The 16926-nt window shown below is 38.4% G+C and overlaps 2 protein-coding genes across 2 annotated transcripts; one reads left to right on the plus strand and one right to left on the minus strand.

Annotated features, from left to right (window-relative positions):
- Window positions 1-715: 715 nt before the first annotated feature.
- Window positions 716-8193, minus strand: rnf114 (ring finger protein 114). Its single transcript, XM_032575994.1, has 6 exons — window positions 7987-8193; window positions 7287-7437; window positions 6992-7098; window positions 3351-3465; window positions 3137-3244; window positions 716-3046 (listed from the first exon to the last, which is right to left on the minus strand). The coding sequence occupies exons 1-6, from the start codon at window positions 8121-8123 to the stop codon at window positions 2981-2983; spliced, it is 684 nt and encodes a 227-aa protein (XP_032431885.1). The 5' UTR covers window positions 8124-8193; the 3' UTR covers window positions 716-2980.
- A 1536-nt stretch (window positions 8194-9729) lies between these two features.
- spata2 (spermatogenesis associated 2) lies at window positions 9730-14357 on the plus strand. The gene is made up of 3 exons (XM_032576008.1): window positions 9730-9817; window positions 10822-11624; window positions 12621-14357. The coding sequence occupies exons 2-3, from the start codon at window positions 11280-11282 to the stop codon at window positions 13974-13976; spliced, it is 1701 nt and encodes a 566-aa protein (XP_032431899.1). The 5' UTR covers window positions 9730-9817; window positions 10822-11279; the 3' UTR covers window positions 13977-14357.
- The last annotated feature ends 2569 nt before the right edge of the window (window positions 14358-16926 follow it).

The following is a 16926-nucleotide window of genomic DNA, read 5'->3' on the forward strand; positions in this document are numbered from 1 at the left end:
CATCTAATGCTCTCATCAAAGAAACAACACAGAGAACTTTATGAAATTTTTATTTAATGTTTTCCCTTCTCTTCCTTCCCCTCCCTGTGCTTTCTTCCTTTTCTCTCTTGCCACCTTTGGCTCCCTTCTCCCTCTTAGGCGGCACCACCAAACAGACAAGAAATATTTCTTTCTGCCATGTTTTTCCATGCGACTTCCTTCCTGCCCAGAAGCACTCAAGTGTCTCGTTAGTTCTCTCACAGCTAACATCACTCCTGTGTCTGCCAGGAGCAAAAACCTGATTGGAGGGGGGTAAGAAAACATAAGGTTTATAAGGTTCTTTGTAGAGCTATAAAGCCGTAGTATTATTTAGCTGCAGTGATTAGAGCTACAGAAGGCTCTAAAGGAAAGAGATGTGAGAATTTCCCCTCCCCGTGGACAGTGTACACTGAAGAGCCAAAGTTTCATCAGCAAGTTGTTACATTGCAAGAACATTGTTAGTATGATGTCCTCATTTCTTAAAAATAAAACAAAGGTTTATAGAAAGCTCTTATTTCCATAGTTTCTTCCCTGTGAAGCAATTTTTGTCTTAATTCTAACAGAGAAAGCTACCATGACTATTCTTTCGTGCATTGATTTCCTTTAAATATGTACTGTAAAGTGTTTGCACCACTTCAACTTCCATATATTGCACATTTAAAACCAAACCAAGCAACACAAAGCACACAGGCGTGACTTCAGATTGACACATGGCTTTAATAGCAACAAAAAAAAAAATGTCCTGAAAAGTATGACATGCATTTGTATTCAGCATCTTTTAGTCTGGTGCCCTTCCAATGAACCTGCCTATGAGTTAATAAGAGAAAAATATACAGATGTTAGGGCATTATAAAAATCAAGGAACACACCAGACACCCAGCTGAGCTACTAGTTAGAATAAGCCAGTCAAAACCCCACCATAAACCTAACAGAATGTATGACAAGACCTGAAAATGCTCACAGATTATGATCTTGACCCAGACTATAAATAAGAATGGAGAAAACTGCAGACTCTAACTGTGCAGAGCTGGTACACACATACCCTAAAGTACTGACTCATGGGGTCAGTACTTGAATGTAAAGTATGACTTTGTGTTGGGCTATCACATAAAATCCCAGAATATTAAATAGAGGGGTGTGGCTGTAATGAGACAAATTGGTATGAATATGTTTGCAATGCACTGTAATCAGTGATTGAAACACACACAAACACACCTCCAATACATATAGGTATAAATCACAGCACCTGATATCAGAGTCCAAAGCTTAAATAATTAAAAATCTTTAATTTCTTGGGACTTAGCACACCCTGACAGCAGGGCTGATGAAAGAAAAACAAAGGTATATTGCAAAAAGGGGGGAAAATATCACACATTAGAAACGCATAGTAAAATAAAAACATTACTACATCAGAGGAGGACAAAAACGTTCACAACAGGCCTTATAAGTAGGACCAAACACTAGATAAAAGAAAAAAACACAAGGGTTCGGTATGGGAGCTACTTAATCTGCTAGCAAGGATATTCACGTATCAGTTGGTAAACCAAAAATGCATTGCTTCCATGTAAAAATTTGTATTACAGTCTAAAATTGATCTGAGACATCAAAAGTTATTGGGGAAAAAAATTACGCAAAAGCATACAGGCAAAACGAAAAAAAATAATAATAAAATAACCCTGCCCAGCCCTAGAAAACACAAACCACTGCTGGAATTTTCTAACCCTGCATGCAAGCAATATTTGGGTGGCATTCGATATAAGAACTAAGATTTTGAAGATATAAAAGCAATGTATTTTGGATTATTACAAGTTTCTATTCCAGCAACACGTCACAGCACTTTACATTTAAAGTTATAATACCTCACCATGTAATTTAAAAGTTGTATTCATTGTATTTCCACTAGGACTAAATTATTTCACTAAAACCTATTTTTGTATATCTGTGATGCCGTCATATAATGCACTTAAAACCAAAGAGCAAAATGAAAATGCATGTGAAAAAACACTTAATGAAATCTAGGTTGATCTAGTGTTGTCACAACTAGAACTGTCAGGGAAAGGTAGAACTCTAGTGCCCCCCACTGGCCAAAATAACCGACACAAAAATTAGGGGGGAAAAAATGACCCACACAACTAATTGATGCCGACCTTCTTGGATCTGCTAGTCCCCAGGATGATCTAGATTAGCCCTGTTAACTTTAGAAGTCAGAAATAAGATTTACTAGAAGGCACAAAGACACAAAGGGAGGAACATTACAATGAAGCAAACCACCATCTCTGGTTCCGTTTGACCCTACACAAGTTATCCGTTTCAGCACATCCTGGAAAATAAAATGGAAAAAACACTCCAACCAGAAACAGCATAGATTTAAACATACCCCTTTGTCCCTCTCTCTCTCTTGAGGCGGTTATTTTATAAGCACAGCCATTCTTGGCTAGCACATCATTTATTACTGTTGCTAGACAACATTCCCTCATAAAGTTTATTTGTTGGCGATATTGAGCCACCTAGTGGTCGAACCCTCTCATAACATCAAGACTTCTTTTTCCCCCCTCTCAGCCCCCAACAACTTTGAAAGCTTTTGGTCGTACGACACTAGATTATTACTAAATAAATGACTGAAAAGTAGTTAAAGTGATGCAAAACTAACTACAAAGAACACAGACTCAGTAGAGGGGAAGATAAAGGATTATCACACTTGATACACTCCAGCCCTAAATCAAACAGTACAATATGTTTCAATCACATACCATTATTTATTGTTTTATTTTAAATCGTTTAGATTTTGAAGATGCAACCCAATGTGCCCTTTAAATAATAATTATCCATAGTGATTCAGTACAACCGTCCTCTGGATAGATAAATTGATGATACAGTGTGTTTTTTTTTTGTCTTTCCAAGACAATCTCCTGCTCTCTTCTCTGGATTCCTCTTTCCCTGCTGCTACATTGTTCCTCACACTTCACTTGTCCATGAGGGAACGCTGTAAAGCCTCTTGAATCATAGTGGCCTCATCTGTGGCGTAATCCTGCAGAACACCACAAAAGAAGAAATAAAAAAACGTCGCACAAGAGATTAGTTGAAAACCGAAGTCTATTGCTGATGGTGTTGTACTCACAACAAAAGTGTCATAGGAGAAAGTGTGTCTGATCTTCAGGTGCTGGAAAAAGTCAGTACTCCTGTAGTTGGGGTCTCCCCAAGGCATTGAGGCACAGATAGGACACACCTTACAAAATGAGAGCAACAAAGCAACCATAAACAATTTATTGGTCATGATTAAAGGGAAAAAAAAAACTAACAAAAAGGATCACATAACTTTGTGGATTTCTCACCACTTGGCGTGTATCCCGTGCATGTTGGGTAGTGCAATGTTCAACTAGGCTGTCCTGATCCAGGTTCGGGCAGTTGCAGAAGGGACAGGAGAAAGTGAAGCGGTTTGGCACCGGGCTGAAGTAAGGGAATAGAAATAATTCTGTGATCAGTCTTTTTACCCATGATTACAACAAACTGGAGTGTAAGGCTGAATTTGTTATGAATTCGGTTTGCTAATTAAACTAAGGAACTTCTGGGAGACAACAAAAGAGATGGTGCATAATTTTTCATGTAAAAACAAAATCCATAGTTTTCTTGACTTACATTCCCAGAGTTTCCCCAAACATTTAGCTCTTTTTAAAAAATATGTATGTATTCCCTATGAAGGGATAGCAGTCACTAGCTACATGAGAAAACTTTTATTTATGGCACAGGCATAGACCAGACAAAAAGGAAGGAATGGAAGACACACCAAAGAAACAAAAAATAGGAGTGAGGAAGGAAGAACAAGGGAAAATGTATAGACAGATAAAAAAAATGATATAAGAAAGAAAAGAAAGAGACCAAGAAGAAACAGAAGGACGGACACCAAGAATACTACTGTATAAAGAGGCAATAGAAGTGAGGAACGGACACAGAATGAGACAAGGAGGATACAAGGAAGACAGGAAAGAGAAATATAGAAGGAAAGAACAATGCATGCTAGAAAGGATGGGCACAATTAATGGGCTAAAGATAAAGGCAAGAAAAGAATGACAAGGATAGAGGGCAGCATTAAAAAGGGTGAAAGAACACATTGACGGACAGAAGAAAACAAGGAAGGGCGATAGTGAGGAAGGAAGGACTCAACAAAGAAAGTGAGATAGGGAAAGAAAGACAGGAAGAAATGCAAGGAAAGCCAAAACAGATGAAGAAAAAGAGGAAAGTAGGGAGAGGAAGAAACAGGAGTCACAGAGAATGTCATGCAAGAAGGAGAAAGAAAAGGAGACAAAAGGAAAGGGGCGATTAAAGGAAGTCAGAGAGTACGGGATGGGGAATGGAGCCTGGAAATACAAATATTTTTTCTTAGACTATTTTCTTTTCCATACTTATCCAGACCTGGAAAATACTTCAAATCAAATTCCATACTTTTACACACAGAGAAGAAGCACTATACCCACTTAATTATACATTATACTTCTATGCTTCCAATATATTCCTTTTGTCATTTTCTATATATACTATTCATTTTTTCCTGGTAAATTGTATACTTGTGAATTGTGCTATAAAACAATCTGCTTTGTTTTATAGTATTTTTTCTTTTCTTTTTTTTAACCAAATGACCTAAATAAATACTTCATTGGCAACTCTATACCTCAGTAATTCTGACATAAAAAATTTATTATTTAAAGAAGCATTTTAAATAAGCAGGATACAGTAAGATTACCGGTGCTCATTAAGCTTTAAACTTGAGTCACTTGCCTGAGCCAATGCGCTTTCAAAGATGGCCACTTAACAACACCAGCAGATCATTATACAACCTCAGATAAAAAAGCAGATTTACTTTCACTTTTATCATAATGCACATTTTACATTTTTCTTTTACTGACTTGCATCTTCAACCAAAAAGGGATTTAAATGTACCAACGCTGTGTATATTTCAATTGTATGGCAAAAATACTTTTTACTATGCAATACATTCTGGAACTTCCTTGCATTAAGCTTTTTGCTTTCTTCACTCCCCAAATATTTAACTGTAAGCAACAATACCAGTTTGTCAAGAACCTGGTTTCAAATTCCCTTTACTCGAGTGCCAGCATTTTCTACCTCTATCTTTAAATCTCTCTTTGCATGCAGTCTACACCCAAAAAAATAAATAAATAAAAGGACAAACAACCATGCACACTCACACCTGGGGAGAATTTAAAGAGACCAATTAACCTGACAGTCATGTTTTTGGACTGTGGGAGGAAGCCGGAGTACCCGGAGAGAACCCACACATGCACAGGGAGAACATGCAAACTCCATGCAGAAAGACCCCAGCCGGGAATTGAACCAGGACCTTCTTGCTGCAAGGCAACAGTGCTACCAACTGCGCCACTGTGCAGCCCACCAAAAAATAAATAAATAAATCAAATTCATACCTGTAAAATACAGACTTTCAATGTGATTATTCCATGGATTAATTAAATAGCACAACTGTGCAGCAAATATGAAAATAATAATAATAATTAGTTATACTTGAGGTTAATAATAAGTTTCCAATAAAAACAAAAATGCAGCTTTTATTTATGGTGTCAATGAATTGACTGTAGAAAAAGAAGAGCAACAACCTCAACTATCATCAGTTTTTCTTGAAGTTTACAATCAGTTGCAATCAATAAACTGGTATTTCTGTAACATTTACATTAAATTTTCCCCACTATATCCTGACCCATGTCAACGTAAAATACATGCTCATAAAATCCTACGTGAATATTTTTCACCCTTTATTTCAAGAAAAAAGAAAAAAAAATCATAAAACAAACCAAAAAAAAAAAAGAGAGAAAAAGAATCAAAATACTACTTTAGCATAATGTCGATGCCTCACCAACCAAGATAACAAAAGTTATTTTGCAATTATAGGCAAATATTTTCTATAGGTGAATATTGCCTGTTCTATCTGAATAAACAAATACTTTGCTTATTCAGTATTGCCCTCTCCAACACTAAAAGTTAAAACAGTACCAGTGAGGGAATCATTTGTGCAAACAATTTAACAGTTGGTGTTATTTATCCTATAGACATTCATGTCAATGTTTCTTCTAGGATTAAAAACAAAGAGTAATTCCATTTTATTTATTTTTTTAAATACACCCTCATAACTTAACAGCTTACTGGAACCATAGACATCTTATGACATAATCTCTACTGCAGTTGAGTGTGTTTGAAGTACTGTCCTTTCACACAGTTGTGATATGGCTCGGTTATAACTCCTCCTGCTGACTGTCCTTAATACGCTGGGCAAGGAGACAGTAAATGTCTGAAAGGATATCTTACTGAATTAGAATATCATTGAACAGTTATTCAGCTAACAAACTGAAACTCATAAAGTCTTTACATACAGTATAGTGATACATTTCAAGTGTTTTCTTGTTTAATGGTGATTATGGTTTGCAGTTAATATGACATAAAATTCAGTCCTCTGGAAACTTCATACTGGACCTCTACAAATTTGGAATCTGTGTCTCTCTACCAATTTCCCAGATGCCAGGACCAAATGCAATGCTATATTTACTTTCATCCAAGAAGAGGACACTTGTGACCTTGTTTCTGGTTAAGCGCTACCCCATGTCCCAGATGCATCTGGGTGGTGACTCCAGCCATGGTCCAAGGTTTGTGAATTTACCCCCTCCATCCTTCACAATCCTCTAAAGGCTGTGGTTATCCCTGTTGTGTGTGCAACTTTTTCTGCCTTTCTAATCAATGGAGTTGCAACAGGTAATGTAGAAGTGGGTTACAACAAGACTATGCTCCTAAATTAAGGCCAGAGTGTATATCAGTGCAGCCCTAAATTTATTCAACCAGACAAAAGGCTATCATTAGATACAAAACATTTTCTTATTCTTCTAATTAGTGTGAAGCAGTATGATTTTTTCCCCCCTTCCATATAACAGCAATGATTGTGCAGCATTTCCCTCACCTGATAATGGCAGGCTGACTTTGGGCAGTGCTCCTCACCCCCTCCTCAATGTACTCCTGGTATTTTGAACAAGCAGCTGTGTGGCTCCTCATCTGAGAGAGGCCAACCTTGTAAAGAAACAAATAACATACCACTTTGTTATGTTTATAAGAAGTCAGTCTTTGTGGTAATTAACACAATTATTACAATTTCAAACTGAACATAGAAATTGTAGTCACCAGGTGTTCTCAAATATACAGTATTTCACATGAAGCTGGCGATAGTCTTGGCTTACTAGAGTTTCAATTAAACATACCTGAACTCCACATCCCTTGCAAGCTGCCACAGACGAGTGGATGAGGGTCTCTAAATCAGCAGCTTTAGTCCAGTTGGTCACAGCTGTCCTACATACAGCACACACAGGCTTCTGTGGACGCAAACATTCTTGCAAACAGCTCTGGCAGAACCTGCCAGGAAACAGAGGAAAGAATGCGATAATGGTGTGGTCAGAAGGAAATAAACTGAATATCATATGTTTTAGGGTTTTGTTATTCAAATCTAGCTTTTGTTTATTCTTTTATTAATAATTCAGACACTTTGTTAGCGGAGTCATTTCTTTTTTATGCTACTAACATGAGCTTTCCGTAAAACCGAAGGAAAGTACCAAACTCAAGAAAGCGCAGGGAGTTGTAGTCTTTTACAGCACTTCTGTCAGTCATTGTAATGGAAAATAAGACTACATTTCCCGACTGAGGCCTCCTTCTTGATGTAAACAAAACTGAAACTGATTTAGCAGGTTTTAATTGGGTTTTCCACATAATTTTAGAATAAAGTAGAACAGCATAGTCTCGACAAAAAGCAGACGAAGGAACGCTTAACGTTTTGAGACTTTATCCAACAATGTCTTTAACGCCATCCCTTTTCTCTCATTGTTTTTAACTGCTATCGTTGCATCGCTGGTGGTAGCAGACGTGGGATAGGGGGAGGGAGATGTAAAATTAGCACGAAATACTCACGTATGACCGCACTGTGTTGTTAGAGGAGTCTCGAAGATTTCAAGGCAAACTGGACAAACGAAATCCGACATGTCGCTGCTCCCGTCAGGGACACTCTTCCTGGGCTGTGCTGAGCTGAAACCTCCGAGCATCGCCATTTCTTTTCTTCACTGTGTAAGTCCCCAGCAACACCAACTGTAACAAAACGTCACTGGGTTTGGGTTCTTTTTTAAGCGCGAGGGGCGGAGCTTCGGGAATTACAATCACGACAACATTACAGCAGATGTACTCCTGTAAACATGTCACAACTGAAAGTAATACAGTTTAAGGTTTAAGCTGCCAGTTTATCTATTGCCCGTAATTTAGCAGGTAACCCTCATCTATATATATATATATATATATATATATATATATATAAATGTGCAATCCTTGGCACAGCCAAGATACTGCGCAGAACCCTCAAGCTCCCAGGCCTCTGGTAGAGGACCCGAGCTCAGAGGATAAGAACCACCCGCGGTGGGTGAGAAGGGAATTTTTTTTTTTATATATATATATATATATATATATATATATATATATATATATATATATATATATATATATATATATATATATATATATAAACAAGAGAAAGAATCCAAATTATAGAATTTATAATTTAATTGTAGAATTAAATTATATAGAATTAAAAGTGTTACCTACCCCATGCATGACACTCTTGCTGAACTGGAGAGCTCTGAACTTCTGCATAGGTGAACTAAAGAGTGTTTTTGTAACTCCTTCAGCTGTTAGCATATAGCCATCACTGCTCCTAACAAACTCAATGAGTGTTTACATTCCTGGGGCATTTGTAGCTTTTTCCATTTCAAATAACATTCCTGCTGGTATTTTGCACACAATTGTTTGCACAGTTTTTTCACTTTAATTAGTCCAGTATTGCTTTTTTCATTAATTGCACATTCATACTTTGTACATTTTTAAATTATCCTACTGAGTTGTACATTTCTTTGAATTGGCGTATGCTGTTTTAATAACTACAAGGGATTTTCTTCTGCTATAAATTTGTCCTTACAGTTTGATATGTCAGCATGAATCTCAGCAAAAGAGATATATCCAGAAGATGTACAAGGGTGTACACAAAAAATTGTCTTATTTGTATTTGGTAAGTCTTTTCTGACATTGGTTAAAGTCGGTGACTTTAATGCACTAATTTGTTGTAGCTCTCAAGCCTGACAAATTCCATAAATTCAATAATTTATCTTGAAGAATTAATTTAGCACTACTGGGAAGATTATAGATATTCTGGGGCAACACAAATAATCCCCTGATGGCAACCAGTGCTGATCTTCTCTCCATATATATATTGTTTTGATCTGAGTCAATCAGAAAACCTGCCTTTTCCCATCTCACATAATCATGTCATCTCTTCGTCTTGACTGTCTTGCTACTATTATCATCAAGCTTCAGATAAAAAGTAAATAAAATAAAGAACACTGTATATTTTTATATGTATACATTTTTTGTTAAAGCTGTTTTATTATTTTTGTTGAAAAAATCAGGACTATACAAATAGCCATTCAAATTCAAAAGGGAAAATAAAAAGTCTGAAATAAAAAATAAAAACGAAATAGAACTTTTCTAGATCTCCTAATGCCGTTTTTGCTCTGAACAAGCAAAAAACATCAATAATATAGTTTGTTAGAAACTGATTTTATATTTGTGTCTCACAGTGCCCTCTCTTCCTCAGCACGTGGGTCACACCATGCTGACGCTCTGAGCGCATGCGCATTGCGATGAAGGGAATTTTCAACAGCTGAGGAGGCGTAACTAGCCAGGCTAACATTTGCTTAAGGTAAGATACACGGGTGGCGAGGTTTCTGTTCAAAAGGCGGCGGGTTTCCCTATGAGAAGCATATTTACTGCAAATTACATAGGTTTTGTTTTATAATCTTCCTGTGTTGATAAATGACTCTCTAAACCCGATAAAGAGATCCTGGTTACGATGGAACGCCCTGCTAGCTAGGAGCAAACGTTAGCTAGGCAGCTGTGATGAAATGGGCGTTCACTGCTTCTTTTAGTTTGGGGTCTTTCTCGATTGCTGTTTTCGGGGTTGAGATTGAGAATCCACCAAAAAGCTGCTGTTGTGTTTTCTCCTGGTCTTTGTATACGGCTACTGATGCTGTCGCAGTTGATATACGCAGTGAAAAGGAATGTTAACACTGCGTGCTAGCTGGCTACATGATGCTCACTGTATCTGTAATGAAACTGGTATAGCCAGCTTGCGAAGGAACGACAAGTACGTTCTTCCTTGTGGTTAACAGTCACACGATTGCAAACAGATAAACTACACATTGGAATTCCTTCATTAATCACTTTGGGGATTGTAAGTGAATAGCTTCATAAAGGTAACTGCTCTTTGCCATAGCCCACATTTTCACTTGCCCAAATTTAAACAAATAAGTGTGTTACTCTCTACCTTTAAATGTGCTTATCTATACTTGAACTATCCAAATCTGTGTAGCTGTTACAAACATGACGGTAATTGAATCAGTCTAGCTGTATCGGTGGTTTAACCAACATTCAGGAACCCACGCAGTGCATCTTCAGCATCCCACTCATGCCACAGAGCTGTACTGCCTTACTTATGGTCCATACAAGAGAATACTGTGGGACTTTTTTTGTCTTCTCCTTGAAATGATTTTAAACTGTACCTTGAAACCAATAATCAGATCAAGACTGTACCAATTGGCTCTATATTTAGACTCATATAGCATGCCTTTTCTTATTTTGATATGTGTGATAAAACTGCCTTTTTTGTAATTGTCCTTTGTGTTTTTTTTGTTTTTTTTTTTTCAGTTTGGAAATGTCTGAGAAGAACCATTCAGCTAAGAATGACTTGTCCGAATGAGTGACCTCAAACTCTACAAATATTGAAGCAAAGGGACTCCATAAATCCAACTTTGAATTGCCAGAGAGCAAATCTCCTCCTTGCTGTCTGTGTGACACAGACCTATTTGTCTTGAAACAAGTTATTCTTTGAGATTAAGAAGAGATGCCCAGACAAAGACAACCATACAGGCTGCTGCCTTGCTCCGCCAACTGAAAGCTACCAAAACACAGTTTTTTGTGGTTAGAGGATGGGCTATTGAGTCTATCTGCTCCTCTCTCTCCAGAACATTGGAATTTAGTGTGTGCCAATGTGCACGGTAAATTATGCTCACCTAAAATGGTGCTTGAATGTGGCATCTCCAATCGAGGCGTGCCTAAAGAGCTGAGGGTCTCTCTGGTATCTGAATGATTGTCTGTTGCAAATAATGGATGCCAAGTTGAGAGAGGACCTGTTCCGGAGGTATGTGACGGCACTGGAAAGGCGTCCGGAGGGGGGATATACGGGAACTGGAAGTACGTTGGAGGGAGACAGAAGCAGACACAAGGACAGCGAGGCACTACTCTCCACAGCGACGGCTCTGCTCGGAGCCTATCAGCCAGATCCTGGTCAGCGATTTCGCATGGTCCGTTTCTACGAGATGGTGGAGAACTCGCTCCGATGCCAGAGAGGAGGCAACCTTAAGAGTCTGGAGAGGGCCTTTCACACTCTGGAAACTATCTGCACCAACCTCCTGCTCTTCCCTTGGAAGAAAGAGTTTCGATGTATAAAGGTGAGTGTAATTTATTGTCATAGTTTTATTATATATCACAGGTGTCATAATAAGACTTAGTATTGGAATAATACTTGTGTGAGCTACTTATTAATAAATACCAGACAGTCATCGGGTTACACCTTTGGTAGATTCTTACCTCAAAGTTTCAGCTCAAAAAGGTTTCATGTTTCAGAGCTTTTTTTTCCCTCATCATTTTTTATGGTGATTTCTGATCACGTAAATGCATTGATTGTAACATATTTTCTTGTTTAAGTCCTTATTGTTATTTTAGTTATTGCAGATATTCCTGAGATGGTGAATCTAAAATAAAGTCAGAATAATTAGCTTTTTATTTGAATACTTGAGTACTTTAAGGACTGCTAGGTTGTATCCAGAAGCTTCACTCTAAGCAAGGTTTTGGAGACTTCCCAGAAGTTCCCAGACCAGCATTTAGGGAGGAAAAGGAACTATAAACATTTATTTTTATTTCGATTGTTGTAAAATTTTTATTTTGTCTGTATTTAGATTGTGTTTTCCTCTTGAAGGGGCACTGTAGTTGTCTTTACCCATTAGTTTCCAGAAAATTGATCAAAGTAAGGTTTTACATACATCCGTAACTTTTCGGTAATTAAAATGATTATGATTTTGCATTCTGAATGTTGAAAAGAGACACAAAACAAGTATTACATTTGTTTTTAGAACAAACTCTGGTTGCAATCAGTATCTTAAGAATTGTAAGAACCTGGAATTAGGAAATAGTTTGACGTTCTTTCTATCCTTGTATGTTTGTTCACATCTAACATTGCAAATTCAGCTCATGTATTGCAATTCAGTACTTTCCTTATTACAAATTATATCTAAAAATGTACTTAAGTGGTTTTGATTTATGAATCTTTAGATTGAGCTGCGGTCATGCTGATTTTTAGACCAATTGCATTAAGGATAAAAATCACACCATGAACTGATGTTTATTTTATATTGTGCCAGTGTTTGACAGATGTCTCTCTCTTTTAGACCTTCACAGGCCCTTATGTGTATCACCTGCAGTCTGCCATTTCTGACGCCGAACTCCGAACACTGATGCGTACCATTGGATATACCTGTGAACATGATTCGCAATTCCGTTTGTTGGACCACCCAGGAGACAGCAGTCATCTCCGCCAGTTAGCCTTTGAGCTGTTCCTGGCTCAGGCAGAGTGTCGTCTTCTAGGGGAGGTGGTGGCTCTCGCCCGCGGTTCCGCCTCGGAGCTGGAAGCTCTGGAGCTCCGCCGGGGTTGTAGAGATGATGCAGCTGGTTGCGCTGAGGCGCTGCGCAGACGAGACAGCCTCGGGGCAGATATCGCTCGGTTGTCTGTTCGACCGTTGGATATAGAAAGGCCTCATGCCCACCATCTGAGACGAGGAAGCCGACCGTCCAAGTCTGTGGATGTTACAGATGGAGCAGGTCACTGGCACCCAGCAGTCAACAAGCCTATCCTGAAGGCATCTCTGAGTCTAAGGAAGGAGCCTCTGTTTGTGGACACAGAGGAAGACATGAAGGATGAGATCATCAGGCCCAACACCTCTGCATCTTTTTTCTCTATTGCTGCTCCACCTTCCTACAGCCCTGTTGCAGACTTTTTCCCCATGCAGTCTCCTCCTCCAGTTGACCCCTACACGTCCTACCATATGTCCTCCTTAGATGACATTGACTTGTACACAGAGAGAGGTGGTGTCGGGACGGGAGGAAGGCAAACTCCGTCTCGACCGCCATCCAGAGAGCCGCGTGATGCCAGAGATGGCTGGCTTCTCAAAGCTCATGGTAGTGTGAAATGTCAGGGTTGTGGATTGGGATGCTCCACAATGGCATCCTGTCAGAGGTGTGACATGATTCTTTGCTCCGCCTGCCACGATATAGATCCGTCCCCCTGTTGTGGCCTCCAGGACTACCACTCGAAATCCCCACGCCCCCTTGATGGATACATTCCTGTGAAGGAAAAGCTATCGGTCTACTCCAACGCCCAGCCTCACCCGCATCTCCATCCACACCCTCTAACCCTGACCCATTCTCATTCCCATCCCCATCCTCACCCCCAGATGTTGGAAAAACCCCTCATGCCCACCAAACTGTTTCCAAGCAAGTCAGTTGCTATGACAACACCAAAGGCAGGGAGCACGGAGCGCATAAGTATTGGGGGGTCACGATGTGGGTTTTGCAACAAGCCAGGCGCATCACACACCTGCGTAAATTGCTCTAAGGTGTCGTGTGACTCTTGCATGGGCTTGTATGCGAAAGATGTGTGCACACGAAAGAATCCTCAGCACAACTTTGTGCCCAACCATCAGCTCAACTTTAAATCTGGCACCATATCACACCTAGTGTATCGATGAAGCAGGCAGGCGGAGTAATCCCCTTCTGTACAATCCCTTAACATTTAATGTAGTTTTGCACTATTGCTTTAAGCTTGGCTTACATAGTTCATTCTCTGGTTTCTGATTTTATCTAGTGGTTTCTTCTCCAACTTGTACATTCTCACTCACTGACAGTAGACCCACGGAATACACATACCACAGAGCCATGTCATTAACCCAGCTCTCCGCTAGGCATGGGGCGGTGTGAGATTCTCACGCTGTGATGATCTCGGGTAATGAGCAGCTCTGTCATGGTATACACACACACCATGATAGAGCACACACAGAAAATGAAAACAATAAAATGTTAAACATGATATAATCAATTAAAACAGAAGCATTAGTTCTTCCCAATGTGGCTAAAATAATGAGACATTGATCATTATAAATATCTTTACATTTATTTTTACACTTGTTAAATTTTTGAGTAGTTTCTAAGTGTTGACTGTGCATAATACAATATTTTTACAATTCTGCTCTTTAGAGTAACAAAATTAGTCAGGCTATCTGCCCGTGGAGCCAGCTGCTTAATGGGAAAGTCACAGTTAAAATGGCACTACCATACTGTGAAAAGGAAAGGGGTGCACTGCATTACCCCATGTATTGTGGCATCTCATTATAGGAACTTTATTATATAATGCAACTTTGAATTTTCCATTGGGATTAATAAAGTATTTTGAACTGAAATTTGAATTTAATATGAAGGAACAGAATGAGGCAAATGTTTTTTTTCTTCTTAGATTTAAAATTTCCATTTTGTAACACCGTCTTATACCTCAGTACCTATAACTGGCCCATGCCTACTCTCTGCCTTGTAAAGCTGTAAGCCTTTTCTCTATTTATTGGTTTTACCAGATGACGTGCTTTTCAGTCATCCTGTGTTGACGTTGCGCTTCCCACTGTTCTTAGTTTTTTACTCTCCGCATGGGGAAAACTGGACAAATTAGTTAAACTTCATCTCATTTTAGTCAAATCTGCCCCAATGAACATTATACACTTTGCCTAACTTCTCAGCTAAAAATTCTTCTTATATATTAATATATATACATAAGTAGATACAGTATATATTTATGTATGAGTGTGTGTATGTATGTGTAGAAAAGACCTGAGCTTGCCTAATATTTAAAGGTAATGTTTTAGAAAACTTGAAAAATGTTGGGAAAAAAAGTAAACACACTGGAAGTCAGTAACTCTCTGTTCTCTAGGACAATGTGAGACTGTTAAATGGGCATGAGGTCTGGCATTTTCTGGATGTACATCTTACATATGTTGATATGGGGTAGAAGATATCCTGAAGAGACATATGTTCTATTTAAAATATTATGCCTTGTAAATTTACCCTGAAATATTTGTAATTTTCTTTCTTTGGATCAGTTTTAAACGCTACTGTGAACTCGAGATGTTGAAGATGATTTCCGTCAGACCGTTGGTGTCAGTTTCAGGCCTCGTCCCTCTCATTACTTCCCACAAACCCCACATGATTCATGATGCCTCCTCCGCAAATTAGTGACTCTCGTTCAGCTTCAAGTGGGGTCACAGGAAATCTAATGCTTGTAAACATGTCTAGTGACTAACAAATGTAAAACTGTTGGTTGGTTTTCGGCAGTATGAAGATTTATGCTCCTCAATGGTTTCTGTCTACCTCAATTCATATCAGCTTACACCCAGTTTGACATTGTGGATTAAAACTAGCCTCAATATTCAGAGGAAAAAATAAACAGAACAAAGCATTTAATTAACAAGTTGTCTGTGTTTAAAAAGTGGTGCGGTAACCTCAAAAAACCATCCAAATGTATTATAAATGGAATCAGGTTCAGATGTTTATTTAGTGAAGGAGGAATTGTGTAAAATATTCTTGTTCCAAATACTTGACTCCATTTAATAAGTAGCAAAACCAATTTTAATTTGTAATTTCTACTTTTCCTTACTTAACTGGGTTGCATTTATGTTTTTCTCTTGGTTGGATTGGCAAAAATAGAAACCACTTATGTTGCAGTTCAGCTCAGCACTGACACCGGCTCAGTGTCTCATAATTAATTTAGACTTTATTGCTTTCTATTATAGAAGTATTTAACGTTAATAGCTTTGCAAAGCAGACTTTTACTACACTACTTTTCGGGGATGCACCAATCAACGAGGTCAGAGTTTAGATCTGGATACTTTTCCCTCGATGTGCTGTGAAGGATGATCGGTTGGTTAATTCAGTGTAGAAATGCATCAGCAATCAGCATGTGGCTTGATGCACTCAATAAAAATTAAAGATTGAGGGTTAATGTTTTATTTCCATTATTTTCAAAGCTACAGCTGCTGTCAATGAAGCTATTGCACATTTTATTTTTGTTGCTGTGCAGAAAAAAATTGGAAGCTGTCAGAATTTATAGGTAAAATGTCAAAAGACGGAAACACGGAATTGGCCTGGAAAAACCTTATTGGTGCATCTCTAACTGAAATTTAAAGTTTGAGCACATTTATTGCAAGTTTACATTGATTTAACCAGTTGGAGTCTTTCAGCTTGCTGTAAAACACTCGGAGCCCCTCTGCTATATCTGTTTCATAGCTGGGTGTTGGAGATATGCTGCTTCGGTTTAAACATTAGCCCATGCTTGAATGGGTCCGTGTGGTGTTTACTCTTGTTCTCCATGTAAAAAGTCTATAGTTACCAAGGGCTAATTTTCAGTCACTACTCATAAAAAATAAAAGTCTGATTTATTTTTGACAGACTGCTTGGGCTGCTCGAGCCTTCATGTGCTGTCATGATTAACCTCTGAATGCCTTAAGACTGTATAGCTCTCTTATCATAGAATATTTTGATTCATTTGTTAACGTTGTCAGATACTATGTTTTATCAATCTGTTGTTTCAGCATTGCTATTTAATCTCCAGACTCCAAATGTAAAGTTCATTTCTGGATTTCAGAAAAAATGGATTAA

Source organism: Xiphophorus hellerii, chromosome 1, assembly GCF_003331165.1.
Source record: "Xiphophorus hellerii strain 12219 chromosome 1, Xiphophorus_hellerii-4.1, whole genome shotgun sequence".
NCBI lineage: Eukaryota > Metazoa > Chordata > Actinopteri > Cyprinodontiformes > Poeciliidae > Xiphophorus > Xiphophorus hellerii.

Excerpts from the sequence above, each read along its gene's own strand:
- rnf114 (XM_032575994.1), bottom strand. The coding sequence starts at position 8,123 with ATGGCGATGCTCGGAGGTTTCAGCTCAGCACAGCCCAGGAAGAGTGTC. Across the intron at positions 7,099-7,286 it reads GCAAGGGATGTGGAGTTCAG|GTTGGCCTCTCTCAGATGAG; the intron begins GTATGTTTAATT and ends TTTCTTTACAAG. Across the intron at positions 3,047-3,136 it reads TCTCCTATGACACTTTTGTT|GATTACGCCACAGATGAGGC; the intron begins GTGAGTACAACA and ends GGTGTTCTGCAG.
- spata2 (XM_032576008.1), top strand. The coding sequence starts at position 11,280 with ATGGATGCCAAGTTGAGAGAGGACCTGTTCCGGAGGTATGTGACGGCA. Across the intron at positions 11,625-12,620 it reads AAGAGTTTCGATGTATAAAG|ACCTTCACAGGCCCTTATGT; the intron begins GTGAGTGTAATT and ends TCTCTCTTTTAG.